This window comes from Chenopodium album, chromosome 26 (assembly GCF_948465745.1).
Source record: "Chenopodium album chromosome 26, dcCheAlbu1.1, whole genome shotgun sequence".
In the NCBI taxonomy this organism is placed as follows: domain Eukaryota; kingdom Viridiplantae; phylum Streptophyta; class Magnoliopsida; order Caryophyllales; family Amaranthaceae; genus Chenopodium; species Chenopodium album.
Window position 1 is genome coordinate 36,150,750 of NC_137859.1, and position 21,146 is coordinate 36,171,895.

Genomic DNA, 21,146 nt, shown 5'->3' on the forward strand with positions numbered 1-21,146 from the left:
CCTTGATCATGTACTTGGAGACTTCATCTCTGACCTTTCAAGAATGGAGGGAATATGATATATTAAATGCTAGTACAGGTTTGTTGTACATAATCCATTGATATAACATGCAAAATAATAACGATCACACAAATGATACCATTTTCACGATACAGAGGCAAAAGAAGGCAATTTTTGGCAAAAGATACATACAGGATCACAGCTGCATAACCTGATCATTTGAAGAGCAAGCAACAAAGTGGTTAGCCGCATAGCAAAAAAATCTCATTTGATTAACAAGATGATCTATGATTCTGGGATAAAATTTTAGCCATCAATGATAACTATAATATTACAGTAATTTCACTATATTTTGACACTTGGTACAATCTAGAATCTACCTGTATGAAACATAATTTCCTAGGTCAAAAGTCATTAATCTGCAAAAACATTGGAGCCTAATTCAAACATGTAAATCGATTTTCATGATTCTTCCTCATGAGCTTCTGCAGCAGCTATCTCAGAGTCTAATTTGTTTATAAAATTCTCGCTCACGTGTTTTGCTACTGGGATCATATCAAGGACTATACTTGGATCTACACCTGCACCCCCGCGCTTGGAAAGACCACATATAAGGCCCTTCCTGTTGATAGAGACAGACATTGCGGAACTCATTTGAGATTCCTCCTCTTCTGTTGCATCTACTATGTAATGTTTTCCTATCTGCATAATGCATAGAGTTGTCACAAATAGAGCATAAAACTCTATTCAATTTTGAAGGAGAAGATAGGTTTTTGTGTCTTGTGCATAATGGTTAATTAGCCGATAATATAAAACAAGACAAATAAAACCATCTATGCTCTATAAAAGAAAGTCGCGATGGATGGTGCAGAACCTTGGTTAATGTAACGATCACAGGTACTGCAGAAGTGTCAAACTGTAAAAATTCTTCATCGCTAACATCAACTTCAGGTTGATCACCAGCAGATGTTGAATCAGCAGCAATGACATTCACTTTTGGAATGCCAGTATCACTTAAAGCAGCCTGTACAAGAAAGTGGGATCAACAAACATTATCAATAGAACATCAAGTATAAAATGAAGTGCTTCTAGAAGAATTTGAGTATCAATGTCACAACAATAGCAGCAGCGCAAATGTCCACGGAAATTGTAATAACATTTTGAACAAATTCCACTACCTTATATTCAAAAAAATGATTCTTGATTTCAAAACCCTGCACCTCTGTTTATAGAAGTTAAGATGCTAAGTTTCAGATATTCCAGAGGACACATAGCTCCCTTAATAGGGTTGGCTTGAGCTAAGCACCTCATGTAAATACAGTATATCCACTAAAAAAAGTTGAAAGTTGTAAAGGAATAACATGAGGACTACATAATGGGGAACTGGGAACAGATGAGTAAATTCTCTTCACCTTAATGTGGAGAGGAAGATGTACTTCCTCAACTTTCCTGTATGATTTGATTTTTAAACAATAAACAGCTCTCAAAGTTTTGACTGACATATCTCAAAGGGCATAGGGTAATATAATAACAGGCCAAGCTAATTTCATGAACATATTAGGAAAAAGTTTGGCAGCGGCCCAAAAAAATTAAGTAATACCTTAATTGCAGCACCTAAGGTATCCAGCATATTCCCATCTGAACTAACCACAAGGCCATCAATATAAAGATCCCAACAAACCTTCCCTTCCACAATAGATAGGGATGAAAGGTCAATTCCAGCTCCTAAAACAAAGTGTACCATGCATTATCCACAGCTCTTTCACCTTGCTAAAACACATGAATATCAAGTTAATGCATGTTTTTAAAAAAGTCCCTACCTGCTCCACTTTTACCACCCAAAAGGCAACGTTGAAGATCAGCAGCAAGTTTTGTTGATAATGCTTCACCCCCTTTGCCCTGTGACACGAGACATTTAAAGTAATCCCTGGGTCAAAAACAATAAAAAACCACATGAATATTACTTGTGCTAGTATACAGGGCAACAAAATTATCAAAACATGGAGTTCAATTTAAATAAGAAAGCACAAAAACACATTACATATATGTCGGGAGCTAATGAATACTTGACTACAAAAAGCTATTTAGATCTATATCTTACATTCTTACTCTTCCTTTCTCACCAAAAAATAGCACTTCAAATGATGCCAACCAACATCACAAAACCGCAGGAGAAAAACAGCAACATATTTGAGCTACGGCTTTCAACAATCTAAATGATTTTGCTAATCAAGTGAATGAACACTTAATCTGTAGCCTGTCCAAGACCCTAACATTCAAGGATTAAACATGACTTTGCTTAATACTTGTATAATCTTAGATTATTCTCCATCAATCAATATTAAGCAAGGTTAAAAAATTGTAACATACCGCCACTAGTACAAGATAATGACTAGTTTCCCCTAAACATCTCAGAGTCATATTCTTATTTCTTAATCCTTTATTTATATCCTGACAATGATTTAAGAGATAGAACATTATAAAGAGAAAGAAAACCTGAAATACAGGTGCAGCCGTAGCACTACAATCAATGTGTACAGAAACCTTTCCTTTATCGGGTTGAGCTGAATTGGGTCTCCCTAATTCAGCCTGCACTTGATCAAACACACACACATTACAACTAAAACTAACCATAGATGAGAACCTAAATCATTACATCACAAAAGAGGGTATCCAAAATAATTTACCTTGACACTAGCAATGACATCGGTTCCCCCAATTCGCACTCTTGCTGACCCATTTGCCTATAATTAACAACATTAATCATCTACATTTCCACTCAAATTGTGACAATAAGAATGGAAGGGAGGCAAGACCTGTGGAATAACCCCGGTATCAACGAAAATTGGTCGGTAAGATAAGCGTTTGCGACCATCACAACGAAGATTTTGAGCAATACCACCTCTTATGAAATTCTTTTCTCGAAATGATAGTTCCACCACGTTCAATTTCCTAGTATTAACATGTAATAATCACACATAAACAGTAATTTTTTAATAAACCTGCTAAATTAAGCTGAATTGTTGAAATGGTTCAATGGTATTAAGGTCTTATTGATCATCAACTACTTAAAAATGGTTCGAAACTCTCAATTTGGCTTAAATTATGCAACACATTAGCAATCAAATTTCACAAAATTACGAATTAAGCTCGGAAAATCACATTAAATCAAATTAAAGAATGTATCATTTACATCATTATAACCAATACTTCAAGATTCCGAACCCTAAATTGACTATGCAGACAATTAAATTAAAGAATGTGTGAAACTAGATTGTAGATATTCGATGAATAATGTTAAGAATTAAAAAATAAGAAAGTACCTCAGAAGCCGCTTCAATGGAGGAGGGAATCAGGAAAAGCTCAGAAGGCACTTCAATGGAGATTTCAGAGTACGCTTCAATGGAGAAGAGAGAAAGAGGGAGCAGCGCTGCAGCGTAAAAGTGATACTGTAACTCCGTAAGCTACAAAGGGCAAGTTTCGTTTATCACGGAGCAAAACCGCTACCTCGTACCGATATTTGCTCCAAAGTGCTCCTTGTTGTTCTCTTCACCTTAAATAAAATAGGGAATTTCTCAACGGTAACTCTCAACTTTTGCTACACATCAATGGTAACCTCCCCTTTTTTTATTATACAAAATGACCTTAGTTAAAAATTTCATCTCACTCATAACCTAATTTCATTAAATATTAACTATAGTTAGATTTATATTAAAAAAAATAAAAGAAAAATTAAAAAAATTAACCCTAACCACCAAAAACCACCCACAAACTGCCCAGCCACCACCTGCCCAGCCACCATCTCCCTTCCGGCACACCACCCCAAGTTTCTCCGATCACCGGCGATGCTACCAGACTCCTCCGACCGCCGGTGCGCCAAATCCACCTTAAACACCGCCAAGCCAAATTCCCAAATCCCCTGCCACAACCCTCCTTCCCTCTCCTCCTTCTCACCGTCACCCCATTAGAGCGCCGATCTCGGAACCCCGACCACCCCCACATCGCTGAACCCCAAACACGAATTGGATTTTGTAGATCGAACTAGGAGCGACCGCTTCAATGGAATTAGCGCTCGCTGTGAAGGGTACAGTCTTGTGGTGGCTCTGATGTGGACTGAGTGCGATGGTGGATGTTGTGGTCAAATTGGAGGTGCGGGTGGTTAATTCGGTGGCTAACGGTGGAGGTAGGGAGGTGGGTTGGTCGCGAGCTGTTGTGCGAGGGAGTTTTAGCCTGGGGTTCGGCGGTTTGGGTGTGAGGTCGGTGTTTCAGACAAGGGGGTTGGGTGGGATGTGGCTCCGATGAGGGTGGAGGTGGTGATGCTGGGTAGATCTGGTGGGGATGAGGGTGGAAGTGGTGGTTTTTGTTTTTAGTTTTTTTTTTCCAAAGCTAACCATAGTTAGTTTTTTTTTAATTAATTAACTCTCATTAATGTTATATGTGAGATAAAGTTGTTAATTGGGGTCATTTTGTATAATTAAAAAAAGGGGAGATTACCATTGGTGCGTAGCAAAAGTTGGGGGTTACCGTTGAGAAATTCCCAAAAAAATAATATTAAGTAAAAATAATTTCTGGTTAGGTAAAAAATAAGTTCATTTCAGTAAAATTAATTTTAGTTCAGTAAAAAATAATTTCAGTTCAGTAAAAATAAGTTCAGTTTAGTAAAATTCAAATTTCTTAAAGAAGAATTATAATAGAAAATCAGTAAAAACAATTTCAGTTTAGCAAAAATAATTTCAGTTTAGTAAAATTAAGTTAAATTCAGTAAAAATAATTTAAGTCCAGCAAAATAATTTTGTTTCAGTAAAATAATTTCAGTTCAGCAAAAATAAGGTGAAGAGAACGGGGCCGTAGTCAAGTAGCGATTTTAAGGCAAAATCGCTACCGATTTTACCCATTTTCACCATTAAAATTACATTTTTGTCTCCGTGATAAACGAACCTTGTTTATCACATAGATAAACTTGTATTTTCTCAATACGAAATACTCCGTACTAATAATGTGCGGTCAGCAAAAATTCAGGGTACCTAACTTTGTAATTAGTTTATTACGGAGTATATTAATACGTAGGAGTATTACCAACGTATTACATGCTAAAATTTGTTTTTAAGACGTTACTTTAAAAAAAATGATCAAATTTTATCGAGTATTTTCTCCCTATGATGGAGTGGGTTGTTAGAGTTGTTGATCGATTATAGGTGTAGTTGTTCATAACCCTTACGCGATTATTGTAGCCGTATAGGTTAGGGTTAAAAGAATATATATCATCTTTTGCCCCAGAATAGATTGTTGCTAAAGAACTAAAAATCCTTGCGGGATTGCAATGATTGTCAAATTTTTGAATACATTGAATTGGGTAGATGAAATCATCCACTCGATTACAAGAAATCATTAGACCCTCTCTCCAAAAAGATTGTACATTACAAGAAATTACATTTTAAGATTTTGAATTTATGACTAAATATATATTATATTTATTATGTTCATTGCAAAACACCTTTTAACATCAAAAGCTTGGCGTGTGGCAACTAAAATTCATTTTTTTTTGGAAAGAAAAAATGGCAACTAAAATTCATTTTCACACATCAAATATTGATTTTCTTTGGTCTTAACTTGTTGTTAGAAGCCTAAAAAAATTTCTTTTTAATCTTTAGCTAGCTAACAACAATCATCAAATTATCAACATCCCAAATATTTTAACTTACACTAAACTCACACATATAATCTAACTATACGTAATTGAAAAAAAGAGGGAGTTAGAAACGAATTCCAAAAGAAAAAATAAAAAAAAATTCCAAATAAATTGTAAGTACAGTTTTCTAATACAAGTATGTTCCTAAAGATGGTCTAGACAAAGTGTACAAAATAATTTGGTAAAAAAAGCTTAAGAATAGCATAATCAATAATTGATCAAGCAAGGAAATGGTCTTAATCACTTTTTTGGTATGACCCAAATTAAGATTTAAGGGTGAACATTTGAGCTCTAATGAGTATGATGCTTCAGTCCCATGCAAGTTTGGATCAAATATCAATTCCCCTAAAACAGCTTTGAAGTCTCCAGCACTCCATTCCTGTCATCACATATAAATTAATCAAGTTCGTATCAAATTACATATCCTAAACATGATACTTCGCAAAATAAAATTGTACTATTTCAAATTTTCAATCGATTGTGTATAGGATCCGCCTTGATTCTATATAGTGTTGCATTAGTAACGTGTGAACTCATTATTCAGGTACAAAAAAAGTAACTTACGTACTTGAATTATTAGAACCTATGTTTATTGGAGCTTAAACACGTACAAAGCCTTATTTACTACTAATTAACTTAATTAAGAGTATAAGACGGGTATAAATAAGAGAAAGACGTACCCTGAGTTGTTCTCCAACAGTGACAACAATGGTATCAGGGTCAGTGCTGAAGGACAAAGGCCCTTTATCTGTATGCACATAGAATTCGCCGCGTTCCATAGCCATATGCAGACTCAAAGCATGATCATACGACTCATGAATGTCCTCGTTTGATACGAGCAGGCTAGGGTGTGTGTCATTGTACCTGTATAAGCTTATAATGGACTCCCTCTCCTCGATCACCTTCTCAAAACGCTTGTCTGAGAATTTTGACAGTACTTCTGCTAATTCCTCGGAGATTCTGTCAAGTTTGCTCACTACACCTTCCATCTTACGGCTGCAAATTAAACACCAAATGTACCATAAATTTAATTTGTAATTCAAGAGGTTGCATAAGCTATGATTAGTTATATTTAAATGAAAATAGTGCAAAGATATTGATCGTATCCAAATTTTAATTTGAGATAAGGCCCTCCAAAATCTCTTGTATGCATTTTAGCTTGGTAAAGTTTCAACTTGAGCATTGGATCTCAATTGACACGAATACTTGAGATAAAATGAAAAGCACAAAAACATACGTAGATTTAATGATATGCCAGGAGGGCATGAATTTAGTAATCGACGCACCTTACAAACCCGAGTATACTAGATTGATAGTGTATATAAATCAATTTTGGGCTTTCAACAAACCATCCACGTCACCTAAGCTCTCAATTGGTTGAGTTGGTCCAACACATAATTGTTTTATATGAATGACTAATTATTAATGAGAAATTAATCCTAGCAAGGTACCAAATTTGGCCACATCTAACCAAAGTACCATTTTAATAACTATTTGAAAGACCACTACGTCCATTTGAACTTGGATTATACAACATGACTTATAAGATCATTATGAAACGGAGGTAGTAGTACTGAATCGGATCCAATATTATTCTTTCACATACAAGATAGATCATACATACGAAGTATACATTTTACCTGAAATCGCGGTATCGATCTGAACCCATGACCTCCCGAGCCCAAAGCAACATGGCCTTATCAGATTGAAACCAAACAAACTCCTCTCGATTACCAACCCTATCAACGAAACTCTTCCTAAACTTAGTCTTCCTCTCATCAAGACTTTTGAAGAACAGCTCGACCTCGGCTTTAACCAACCGAACCTCCTGCCTCTCGATCCCATGCCCGACGATCCGAACCACCCCGAACTCCCTCGCCGACCGAACCAGCCTCTCGATAGAGTTCCCAACCCTCGAGACCAATAGCCTGTAGTCTATCTGAGCCGGGATTCGAACCTGGGTCGTGTGAGACAAGTTGTAAGGATCAGGTAGACGTAAGTAAGGTATTTGTAGATTATTTGTAAAGTAATCAGTTAGCTTACGATCATCTATTGCTGCTGATCGAGACCCTTTTGCGTTCGGTATCGGAGACGGTGGCATTGCGAAGGATTTCATCATTTTCGACGACGACGACAACGATAACGATGATAGTCTCTCACGGGGTGTTGAAGGGGTCATGTAATGGTGGTGTTGGTTATTATTGTGTGATGACATTTTTGGTGAAAGAGAGAGAAAGAACAGAGGGTTTGGAGGTGGTCTTACGGTGTATTCTGTTATTTTACAACACTATAATAGAGAAGACGTTGAGGAAACAAAGTGGGTTGGCACGTCTAATCTCAATATTAATTTCTATTTAATGTCTTAAATTATTTTGTTACAATGTTTATTTATTATTTTTTTTAATAAAAATATTATTAGAATTTTTTCATGATTGTGAGTTGTGACAATAAAAAAAAAAAGGGCATTGTGTCTCATTTCACGTAACATTTTATATTATGAGAGGTTTTTCAGTGCGGCAGGTCACATGGTGCGGCAGGGGTTACTTGTATTCTAGGTTACTTGTTTCTGGAGTTACTTGTAGGATGTTACTTGCATTTTAGAGTTATTTGTATTTTGGGGTTACTTGTATGGATTACTTGTAGGGGTTGAGTAACACCTACAAGTAATCCCAGACCAAAACCTCGTACCAAACCAGTAACACCCTACAAGTAATCCCTGACCAAAACCAGTAACACCCATACAAGTAACCCCAAAAATACAAGTAACACCTGATAAAACCAGTAACACACATATAAGTAACCCCAGAATACAAGTAACCTCAGCTCTGACAAAACCAATAACACCATACAAGTAACCCTTGCCGCACCATGTGGCCAGCCACATACAAAAATTTGTGTAATACTATTGGTTCACATTATCCTATTAACTATTCATTTTCTTAATTATTTAATTTTAAATATATATAGAAAATTAAATAGAATTTACATAATATATGGCTACATCATGTGGCCAACCATCATGCTTACTTCATTGGTGTTATAGGGATTACGAGGCTAGTTTTACATGGGTTACTTCATTAGTGTGATAGGGTTATTCAGTTAGTGTTATAGAGGTTACTTGGTCAGTATCACAAGGGTGATTACTTCGTCAGTGTTATTGGAATTGCTTTGTTCTTTTATAAGCGGCCACATGGTGTGGCCAGCCGCACACAAAACACATTGTTTATATTTTAGATCTTATCCCCCTCTCTCTCAGCTATAAAAGGACAATATGAACATGACATTACGTGGTCTAAGAGAGACATTAGATAATGAAGGGTTCAAAGCATATTAAAGGAAGAAAACCAATCATAAAGCATACCCTAAGACACGTGCCTATCATGTATAGGGCAACCGACCTTCCTAGATTATGAAACCTAATTAGAAGCATGATCTCCAACATCCCAATAAATACCCCATAATTCAATGATGGGAAAAAAGAATTCACAATTACCAAAGGCACCATGCCCAAAAAATGCTCTCACTTCTCTCTACTTTCTCTCTCTAAAATTCTGTTGTCAGTTACTAACTTGATCGTCGGGGGCGGATCTCTGGTAAATCGAAAATTCGTTGTTTTGCATGTGTTTAGGCCGTACGGGTGCTGCATTTCAGATCTATCTCCCGAGGGACACCATACCCCTTTTTGGGTATCCCAAAAATCCTGAAACACCTTGGTTTTCATTGAATGTGACCCTATGCTTATCTGGAAGGTGAAAAAAAAAATTGTTAAGGTTAAAAATTTAGAAAAATAATTTTCTTATAGTTTTTTTCTATATTTTTTTAGTTGAAATAAAGTACTCATAATTGGTTAAAATTTATCTTGAATAGATCTCTTTTAAAGCATATTTTAAAACGAATTTTATTAAATTTGCTTTAAAAATAATAAATTACTTACGATGTAAACGACTAAAAATTATCAAAAATTAAACTCTAAAATAAATTTTTTACCCTAAAAAATATATCTGTTATCGCTTACCAATCTAACGTGAGTGCGTGACATGTTTTTGCATAGTTGTTGCTTATATGGAGCGATGCTTGGCAAAAGTTTGGAGTGGCAATTGTCGTTGTCTCGTGATCTGGTTGCGAGATCCAGATACAAACTATTGGGTTAGTCCAGCCTAACCAAATAGTTTGTCAGTCTATTTATTGTTTTTTGTAAGACATTACAAATTTCTTACACCTTCATTTTCACTCATCGCCACCAACAATACTCCCACTCAATCCAACTTCACTCTCTCTCTCCTCCCTCACCTTTAACCCACCCCTATTTTCTCTCTCCTCAACCTCCTAGCATTCCTACTAAATAACTCCATTTTATTTGTTCATAATTCATGTTTGAATTGAAGAGAATGGTAAGGATAGTGAAAATAAATATTGTTGATTATATTTGTCCATGATTTATGCTTGAATTGGCTTGATATTTGTTTGAGATTCTCGGATTTTTCGAAAAAAGCCCAAAAAATCGATTTGGGGCTTTCTTGTGTGATGTATAATCGTTGAAATGGATTGTTCTATATGATTGTATGTTGAATTGTGAGCATTTTGATAACAAATGCATGTATTTTAGTTGAGAAATGAGCATGTTATGTTATAACCATAAACTTGGTACGAGACCTTCAATGGTGATTTTCCCATTGTTGACCTTTTAATTATTTTTATAAAATAAATTCTATTTTCTTGATTATATCATCTATAATAAGTTGGATGATATCCTTTATAAGTTAGATGATATCATCCATTATCTAGATGATACCCTATATTAGTTCCATGATATCCTCTATTAGTTCAATGATATCTTCTATTATATAGGTTTCATGATATTATCTATAATTTAGATGATATCATCTATTGGTTCTATGATATCATCTATAAGCTTGATATCATCCAACCAATATAGGATATCATCCAGCCAATAGAGGATATCATATAGCCAATAAAGAATATCATCGAATTAGTAGAGGATATCATCCAACTAATAGAGGATATCATCCATCTAATAGAGGATATCATCTAGCCAGTAGAAATATCATGTTGTCAATAAAGGATATCATATATCCAATAAAGGATATCATCTAGTTGCCAATAGAGGATATCATTCCACTAATTGAGGATATCATTCCACTAATTGAGGATATCAAAATCCGCATTTTGTCAGTCCAGACTGATGAAACATTTCGTCAGTCCGAACTGACACAATACCTTCTCTATTTATTATTAGTGATATGATACGATGACAATAAGGGTGTCACTACATTAGATGCAGCTAATGCAAAGGTATAAAGTGACCGTTGTATTAGGTCTTTTTGCCGTTGTGTTAGGGCTAATGCAATGCCAGCCGATACGACGTTGTTGCATTAGGTCTATTGTGACGGATTTTGGAATTTATTATATTGCAACGGATTTGGGGGTTGCATTAGCTTTGAAATATAAAGAGATCACTTTGCCCATATTGGCCTCTAGATTTGCGGCATCGATCAATAATTTTGTATTCAACCAACATACAAACAAGATTCAATTTGTTTCAAACTAATATTAGGCTAAATTGGTTAAATATTTAATGCACGAGTATTATTGTTAAACATCGTGATCAATTGATTAAAAATAAGATTAAAGGTACCTATATCCCGTTGTCCGAATTATCTTATTAATCGTGATTTTCAAGTACATATTCGTTTTTTAAGCATGCAAAGGTCATTTCAAACAACATAACATGACAATAGAATATTGGAAGCAATCCAAACATGCATAGAGAGTTCAATTATATATAAAAAAAACAACGTTAGTAATAAGATCAACAAAATAAAATTGAAATTAATAATTATATAATTAAATTGAGATAGAAATTGTCCCAGAATAATTATATTACTTAAAAGTACTACTCCGTATGACGGTTGATTAACATTTTCCTAATTCCAAAATATTTCCATAAGGTCGGTTCTAGGGTTACAGTGATAGGATGGGAACCCCTGTATCTTACCGTATAAAAAAAATATATTATAGCGTTTCCATAAAGACCACTATTAAAATTTAAAACATTGACTTACCCTCAAAAAAAAAAAAAAAAAAAAAAAAAAAAAAAAAAAAACGCCATCAAGCCCATAGTGGTTCACTTCCTTTCCTTCAAATTTTTTTTTCCAAACTCGATTTCCCGATCTCCCTGCAATTCAGCTGAGATTTCAAAATTTATAGGCTACAATTAATTGCATATTGATATTCAATTTCAGGTTTGTTTCTCATTCCTAAGCTGAATTTTTATATTGCTGTTTTATGTTTTTTTTTACTTATTAGTGAAATCGTGGTGTTTAATCTGATCTTCAATTATGTGTGCTTAATTGGATTTTTTTTTTTTAATTAATATAAATTTCTAGGGTTTTTATGATCGATGGATTGTTGGACTTCTGCCAGAAAAAGAAGCAATTTTTTTAAAAGATAAACTTAGTTTGAGTGATTAATTTGTGAATGGTTTTTAAGCGATGAGTTAGTTTGCATTGTACGAATAGGAGGCCTTATATATAACATTAGTTTGTATTACATACTAGTAATTAAGGGGTCAAAGTAATCAGGTAAGATTTCACAGCCAAGAGATAGTTTTGAGAAATTTTTATGTAGTACATTAAGGAGTAATTCATAAGTGCTTGTAAATGATAACAACTGATGTTTAATTAACAATTAATTATGTTTTTTAATTCTTTTTTGAGCGTATATAATCAGTATAATTAAGTATTGAGGCTGATTCGTACGAGTAGTATCTTTTGACAAAGAACTAGGTTATTGAATATGGAGTAGATTTAATTGTATTAATACTTGATCTTTGGTTTGTTAACAAAAAAAAAAAAAAAAAAAAAAACTTAGATCTTTGGTAAGTAAAAGGTGATTTGTAACACTTAATAACTTTTTCATACACAAATAATTTTTTTTAAACACTCCGTGATAAAACGCATTATGGCCTGTTCATATTTACTTAATTTCAGTTCAGTTCAGTTCAGCTTCAATCAGTTCAGTTCAGCTCCAATCAGTTCAGTTCAGTTCAGCTTAGTTTAGTAAATGTGAACAGGCCCTCGGTCAATTAGGGCCTAACTTTTTAGTATGTCCCTTAGGCCACAAAATAAATCCTTAGAAACGGGACTGAGATTTGATTAGTTGGCATAAGTTAGATTCGTGTTAATTTGGTATTGTGTAGGATTAGGAAAGTTTACGTGTGGTAGAATTTTGTACAGAAATGGGACTGAGATTTGATTAGTTGGCATAAGATATATATGTGTTAATTTGATATTGTGTAGGATTAAGAAAGTTTACATGTGGTAGAATTTTGTACATAGCTTTGTTTAGCTAGGTTATATTATGAAGAATTTCATACATAAATAATTCAAAAAATTTCAGGTGAACAATTATGAAGAAGTCAAAGAATAATACGAGTGTGGCTATTGTTGAAGATACAAGGGAGGAGCCGATATTGTCCCAAAAAGGAGGTATAAAGTTGGGTGAAATTGAGCAAGTAAGTTATTCAGATGATATAAACGAAAACGATTCTTCTTTTACAAAAAACCGACTAGCTGAGCTTCCGTTGGACCTGCAGTGTAACATCCTCCTACGGCTACCTATCAAACCTCTTGTCCGTTGCCAATGTGTTTGCAAGTTTTTGCATGATTTAATTAAGAACCCAAATTTTACAAAATTACACTCGCTTAAAATTATGAATAATAAGGCCAATTTTAGTACCCAAGTCATCCTCTTTAGTGAACATCTCTTTGATGTCTTGGTTATAGAATTAGAGTTAGAGGAGGTGAAAAGGCTAGGTCACTCGAATCATCACGACCCAAACCCAAAACACAAATTCAAACCCGTTGGTTGTTGCAATGGCTTGGTTTGCATCCTAAATTTGAGTTTGTTTCAAATTTTGGTTTACAACACTCAAAGTAGCGACGAAATTAGAGTGATAAGCCATAACTTTGATGAGAATGATGTTCTTGGATTTGGTTATGAGTGCATGAGCCATGATTATAAAATCTTACGTTTATTCCATAATAAACGTCGTGGTTGTTATTATTATGCCATCTTTAGCTTCAAGTCTAGTTCATGGAAATATATTAAACTCTATCCGTTTGACTATCATAAAAATATTAAGAAAACATTAGTTTTCTCTAATAATGGGTTTCATTTGGTACCTCAATTTAACAAAGAATATGCTCCAATAATAGGTATTGGCCTTGAAAATGAAATGCTCTTTGAGTTACCCTTGCCTAGTCGTGATTTGATAATGTGGGATCTAGTCGATATAAGGGGATGTCTTCATTTAATATCTTATATTGAAAATCCATATGAGATAGACATATGGATCATGGGAGTGTATCGTGTGAAAGAATCATGGACTAAATTGATTCACTTGTCATACGAACAAATACCAAAAAGTGTATCAAAGGATTTCATATTCTCAAGGCCTTACGCGTATTCAAAGGATGGACGGGAAATCCTAGTAAGACTAATCAAGGCTTCATTTTGGTTTGATCTACACAGTCATCAATCAAGGAAGCTTGAAATTGATCTACACAGTCATCAACCTATACCGTGGCTCGGTTCTTGTGATTCCCCGGTTCTGGTGACTCCCTAACTACCACTGGGGTTCCTATGATGAGGACGAGGACGAGGACGACTGGCTGGCTTCTTATACTGACGAGGAAGACTCATTTTAACCTGCTTTAATACGGGAAATTCCCTGTTTCTCATGGTGAGAAACAAAATTTGTTTCTCATGAGGGCATTTTCGTGAATAAATCAACAACTTTTTCAATATTGTGGGCTCCACAGTTGAATAAAGTTGAAAAAGTTGTTGATTTATTCACAAAAATGCCCCCATGAGAAAGAATTCGTTTCTCACGGTGAGAAATTGGGGCTTCCTCCTTTAATACTCCTTATGTCCCATGTATTTAAGCTCTTATAAAATAACTGGGTCATGGTGCAAACAAAATTGGATATTTATTTGCTTTACTCTCTGTATGCTATACACTAGAGTTTTAGTTTAATACTCCCTCCGGCCCCGAATGATAGTCACTTTTGCCATTTTTAGTAACCCAAAATGTTAGTCACATTTGTTTTTTTAAGTACCATTAATATTATTTTTTTACCAAAATTCTCTAACATTTGCATAAATATTTGTGCAAATTTAACTTTCCCATGTAAATTTTACTTTCCCATGTACTTTAATTACTTTATCTCTCTACTTTTTTGCATACCCAATGTAAATTTACTTTTTCAATGTACTTTCTTTAATTCTCCTTAATTCCCGTAATTTTTCTTCAAAAGTGACTATTATTCGGGGCCGGAGGGAGTATTTTGTGTTTTATTTTTAGGAATAAACATGTGTGTTTCTATTTGAGTAGTGTAATACAACTTAATACGAAAAGTGTTATTTCATTCTTTGGGATTTCTAAGTAGGATGGCACACATAGAGTTGCCTCTATGATTTATATCAATTTGAAAGGAAGGCTTTATTAAAAACAAGTCCCATAAGGCAAAAGAACAGAAGCGTATAACAGGGGCGAATCATACAAAGATGAGCATGATAACTTATCTATTAGATTGGGTAGGAGAGGGTCGCAAAACACTAACAGATCCTCCCTAGAACGAAAAACAAATTAGAGGTAAACACAGCTCAATGTGTGAGCAGACCATCTAATTACCATGCTTTTGCAACTATGTAGTAGATGAGGTCAGCAAGTGCACAGGATAAAAATGATGGGAACAACATGACCTAGATTACTTTCTATGCTCTCAGCACTAGTTTACTGCCTTTGAGTCTTCAACACATATGAGGTTTCTAAGTTGCAAAGATGTTAGATTTCACTATATATACAGAAGTAAGGACAACTAAAAATATGAAATTGTGTATGTGCCTTTTCCAAATACATACATCCATCCAAGTTTGGACTTTTTCCTAAATGTATCATCTCATCGAACCACTTAGTCCTCTTAGTAGTTGGAAACTCCTCCGTAAAATTCGAGTGACTTGGTCTTGAACTTTTTAACCTGAAAAATATCATGTACAGCAATTATAATATTTTAGATACAAATATTACATTGACAGTTAAACATACTAAAATTCAGACATACCAAATCACCCTTAGCATCAACGATAAGACTTGGATCTTCTATGTAAAATCCTAAGCCTAGTGAAGTGCTCCGAGGACGATCAGGTGGTGGCAGCTCCAAGAAGAGTTGAAAAGCTTCTTGAAATCTTTTTTCAACTAAGTGAAAATATAAAATAAAACTTATGAATCGGAAAATATGATAATCAATACCAATTATTGATGTGATAGTATCGATTACTATACACTCTATATAAGGAATTACCTCTCAAGTGTTTCTTCAACACAGTGACACACCGGACAAAGTACTTTACTTTCTGTTTTCTCCATCTTTAGCAAATATTGTATACTCAACAAACAATACCCATTTGGTTAGACAGGATGTATGGAACAGATGTAATACCTGAAAATATTTTAAGTAGTTCATAGAGACCCTCCTCAGCCGCGCCATTGCTTTTTTCTCCTCAGCCATCCCTTTTTCCTGAAAAATAAAAAGCACTTATCATCTACTATCATCCTCATATTAACAAACAACATATAGATTTATATGCATAGAGTTCTATGGTGTTCAAATTCAAAGAAACTTGATTCCCCTGCTTTTGGCTGTGTATAACTAGTCCCTCTTCAACTGAATGCAGATAGTAGGCTCCAAAGAAACAAGCTTCTCATTAGTTGATTTGTTGAATTTAGTTTTTTGCTAAACAAAACATAACCCTCTGTTCATGTACAGTTAAAATGCTCATATATAACTATAGAACTTAGTTCATGTATTACTGTTAAAAGCCATATATCAAGCAGGTTTCCACATATTATAGTGAAAAATTCAGCAACAGGAGTTGCATCTTGAGCTAAATCATTTAAAGATAGTTGTAGTGTACAACCGATCTCCCTCGCAGAAGTGAAATATAAAACACTCCTAGCTATAGTATTATCAACATAATACAGAATCTAGCTAGTAATCATTGCATTGCAACGATCCCAAGCTTGAACCTCAGGTCCAGAAAATTTCAACAACTAAGAAAATTCAAGATAAATTGAATTCACAATTTAATCGAACAACTATCAATTTCTCCGATCAAAAATTGCAATCGAACAATTAAGTCACACCAAAATCATCAAAGATGAAATGACCTACTCTAATACTATATTGAAACAATAAAACGCAAGAAATTCCATTAACAAATCATTTATGCTCTATGAAGCGTCCCCGAAACGCTCCAGTTTCTCACCAGGACACGTTTCGGAGGCTTCATATTACTACTATCACTATTATTACTATTGCTAATACGGTGGTTTCGAGTCATTTCGTTCTCCATAATGCTGCGTACCGCGACGCAACATTGTCGGCGAAAAAACGATCGGAACCCATTAGAGGAGCACGAGCTTAAGTCGTCCCTGTTAAAAATAAGCTAATAGCTAATCTAGAAAAATCTTGTAATTTCTAGTTAATAGATTAAATCTATTTTACAATATTCTAGAGTAGGCTTAAAGAAAATATCTAGGAAAAAATCTAGCCTAGAGGAAAGTCCTAGATAATGTTAAGTCACCTAGAAAGATCTAGAGTAAAAGTATAGTAGTATGTCGGTGGAAAGAACCGACATACACCTACTATAAATAAGAGTAGGGGTAGCCATGCAATGTAATGTAATTCAAGCCATGTAATAATACTCTCAACTTTGCAACCCATCACGTACTACTTCCTCTTCCATTTCTAACAGTCCCCGTAACAAATCACAATGTATTCTACCAAACAACTTCAATAACTCAGAAAATTTCAACAACTCAAAAAATTCAAGATAAAACTGAATTCAATAACTATCAATTTCTCCAATCAAAATTTGCAATCTAACAATTAAATCACGGCAAAATCATCAAAGATGAACTCACCTACTCTAATACGATATTGAAACAATCAGAAGCTCCGAAACGCAAGAAATTCCATTAACAAATCACAATGTATTCTAACAAACAACTCTAATCGATCAACTTCAGCAACTCAGAAATTTTCAACAACTCAGAAAATTCAAGATAAAACTGAATTCTACTAATTCAATCGAAAAACTATCAATTTCTCCAAGAAAAAATTGCAGTCGAACAATTAAGTCACGGCGAAATCATCAAAGATGAACTAACCTGCTCAGACATGATACGCAAGAAAATCCATTAAGAACAGGATGAACTTGAGTAAAAGATAGAGAGATATTGAGAGAAAATAGAAGAAGAAGGAAGAAGTAGAGAGAGAAAAACTAGAGAGAGAAGTAGCTGGGAAGCTTATTTCAAAGAATGAATTACAATTGAGAACTAATGGTGTAACAACCAGAGTTTGTCATAACAAATTATTCTGACGTGGCTTCTTGCAACTGAAAGTGAAGATGAAGAAGAAGAGGGAAATGCAAATCACAAATGAAGTGGGGAAATTATAATGAGAGATGATTTTACAATTTTGCCCATTGAAGTTGGAAATTAGAACGGGGTATTTTACCAATACTAGTAGTGGCCCCTACGCGCGTGGTCTCCCAATGGCGATAATAATTATCCGTAAATTATGTATACGATGGTATTGTTACATGTTAATTATGTTTGCATAGTGTTTAAATGTTGTATGCATTTAAATTATTAAAGTCAATGCAAAAGGGAAACATTGAAATCTAAATTATCATATTAGAAATATGTAACATAAATAATCTTATTAGAAAGAAGTAACTCAAATCATTATATTAGAAAAAAGTAATCTAAAGTATGCTAAATTTGATTAGTTATTTGTTTGTCACAAATTATGAGTTTATGTGATGTTATTTAGTTATGCTTTGGCAAAAATACGAGTTGATGAAAGCTGTAGAATAATATATAGACAATTTCGAAAAGTTTGTTATAACTAATGGCGAAAGGGCTAAGGACGTATAAGATTAGGTGGTCATTTGTGTTTTTAAATGATAGCTATTATTTTCATAAGTCTTCTTTCTATTTCTTAAGCATTTTAGTAAACTTTTCCAAAGCTAATTGCCCGGCCGATTTTTCTAATTTAAAGTGGTCTTTCTCTCTCCAAAGCTAATTACCCTAATTTTCATAAGTGACCTTTCTTAAGTAGTCTCTCTCTCCCCCGAAACTAATTGAATTGATTTTCTTAAGCGATTTCTTAATTAAGTAGTCTATCTCACTCTAACCTAAGTAATATTTCTCTCTTTTTGAATGATCGATCTTTCTTAAATGGCCTCTCTCTCTCTCTATAGCTTTTAGTAACTCTTTCTCCTAAGCTAAATTCTCTTATTTTCTTAAGTGGTCTATCTCAAATGATCTATGTTTCTTAAGTAGTCTCTCTTTCTCAAGTGATCTTTGGTAAGTGCAGTCTCTCTCTCTCTCTCTCTCTCTCTCTCTCTCTCTCTCAATTGATTTAGTGATCCATCATTTTAGTAAACCGTTTCCTAAGCTAATTGCTCTAATTTTTTAAGTGTTCTCTTTCTCTATCCCTCTCTCTAGCATTCTATTTAGTCTTTTCCTAAGCTTATTGTGTTTTCGTAAGCTAATTGTTCCTTAAGTGGTCTCTCTCTCCAAAGCTAACTACCCAGATATTCTTAAAGTGATCTCTCTCTCTCTCTCTCTCTCTCTCTCTCTCTCTCTCTCTCTCTCTCTCTTTCTCGTTCCTTAAAATATTGCAAACCCATAACATGTGTATCATCCAATATAGCAGTGTAATAACTACATCGTAACTACTCATGCATACTTGAAGGAAATGTATTCCGTGACTATTGCATTCCAATTACTGAGAATATATACAATTTACAAGCTAAAGTCTAGGCACTAATTATGCTATGAGATATACATCAAATATACTAAGCTACAAAGGAGGAAACTAATTATATACAAAGTCAAAGATATATTATTAACTAATATATCTTAACAATACTAACCAACAAAAATATTCAGTGTATTCATTTGAGGTGGCATTAATAGGATGCTGTAATAATTGTTGATGTTTAGTAATAAGAAATCTGCTTTGGAAATTGATCAAAGAAAAATGAAGAATATAAAAATTTATATATGCTATTATACACTTTGTATAAGAAACCGACTTTTGAAATCTTAACCATTTGAATAGATATGAAATAGAGTAGTTTCATCATACCTGTAAACAAATCTTAACCATTCTAAATTATAGTCCTAAAATTATTAATTTCACATTGAATAAATTTATCCATTTCAAATCTTTTCTTTACTACATCACCTTAATAGAGGCAACTAACATATACAAATCCAGACAAACATAATATTAGCACCATAATAGGCTACTCAAAATAAAAGGCTAAACTATATAAAAATTTAAAACACCTTAACATATACTACGTATAGTTTATGTATAAATATGCAATTTTATGAATCATCGGCGTCTAACTAAAATATGTTGAAAGCACATCCATCGAACTCTCACTCCATCAATCTATCGCCATAACTTGAAAAGTGGCAAATCTATTTCTTTGGAGAATTTTCACACGAATCTTTAATTTGCAAATAAATCTAAAATATGTTGAAAACACACCTCGATGTATCTCATTTCTCTTTTCAATCCTCTCTCACTTTATCTCATTTCTCTATCATCTATCTAATTTCTCTTTTCTCTCTCTAGCTCATCTCTCTCTATTATTCTATCCTTTCTCTATTCATCTCTCTATTTTGATCCTATCCTTTCTCTATCTTATTTCTCTTCTCTATATCCCTCTTTCTATTTCAATTTTCTTTTTGATCCTCCTCCTCTGTCTGTCTTTCTCTCTTCACGGGTGCATATTGCTTGCTAAGTACAAGTATGAAGACGTGTATTGATCATCATACCTCTACCTGACACATAATACACACCCGAATACCTATGGTTCTGAAGTACTTTGATATGTATATAAGTATATTTAAATTAGATCCTTAAAAATCGAAATTTCGGACTCCCCACATTTGTTAATTGTTTATAAAATATATTATCAAGGGTTATTTAAAAATGCTCATACTTGTTGCAAGCTTAGCGGTAGGAACATTGCTTTATAAGTTGTAATTTAGAGGTTAATTCCGAGGAATTTAATTGCGGTTGTCTTTCGTAATCACAAAGAAAATAGTAATTCTAATTCAGGTTGTTATAAAAGGGCTAATTACGTTTACAACATTAAAAAGATTGGAGCTAAAGACATGAAAGTGATCACTGATGTGTTTATTGGAAGTTATCAAGAGCCAATGTTATTGTAGTCATGTGATTTCCCTTATTCAAAAAGTATTTGTAAGAGGTGCATACAGGTAAAGGAATCATAGAAGCTGTTGAGTTTCAAAAGTTTGTCACTGCGCTCCTATGGGAAACCGAAA

The 21,146-nt window shown here is 34.1% G+C and overlaps 3 protein-coding genes across 3 annotated transcripts; 1 reads left to right on the plus strand and 2 right to left on the minus strand.

Annotated features, from left to right (window-relative positions):
* Positions 1-306: 306 nt before the first annotated feature.
* Positions 307-4,002, minus strand: LOC145617140 (uncharacterized). The gene is made up of 9 exons (XM_081671823.1): positions 3,853-4,002; positions 3,324-3,334; positions 2,817-2,952; positions 2,688-2,744; positions 2,497-2,589; positions 1,821-1,899; positions 1,601-1,725; positions 875-1,024; positions 307-702 (listed from the first exon to the last, which is right to left on the minus strand). The coding sequence occupies exons 1-9, from the start codon at positions 4,000-4,002 to the stop codon at positions 463-465; spliced, it is 1,041 nt and encodes a 346-aa protein (XP_081527949.1). The 3' UTR covers positions 307-462.
* Positions 4,003-5,816: 1,814 nt separating this feature from the next.
* LOC145617141 (uncharacterized) lies at positions 5,817-7,904 on the minus strand. The gene is made up of 3 exons (XM_081671824.1): positions 7,330-7,904; positions 6,370-6,685; positions 5,817-6,068 (listed from the first exon to the last, which is right to left on the minus strand). The coding sequence occupies exons 1-3, from the start codon at positions 7,902-7,904 to the stop codon at positions 5,817-5,819; spliced, it is 1,143 nt and encodes a 380-aa protein (XP_081527950.1).
* Positions 7,905-13,118: 5,214 nt separating this feature from the next.
* Positions 13,119-14,336, plus strand: LOC145617142 (F-box protein CPR1-like). Its single transcript, XM_081671825.1, has one exon. It carries the CDS (start codon positions 13,119-13,121, stop codon positions 14,334-14,336), a length of 1,218 nt encoding a protein of 405 aa, XP_081527951.1.
* The last annotated feature ends 6,810 nt before the right edge of the window (positions 14,337-21,146 follow it).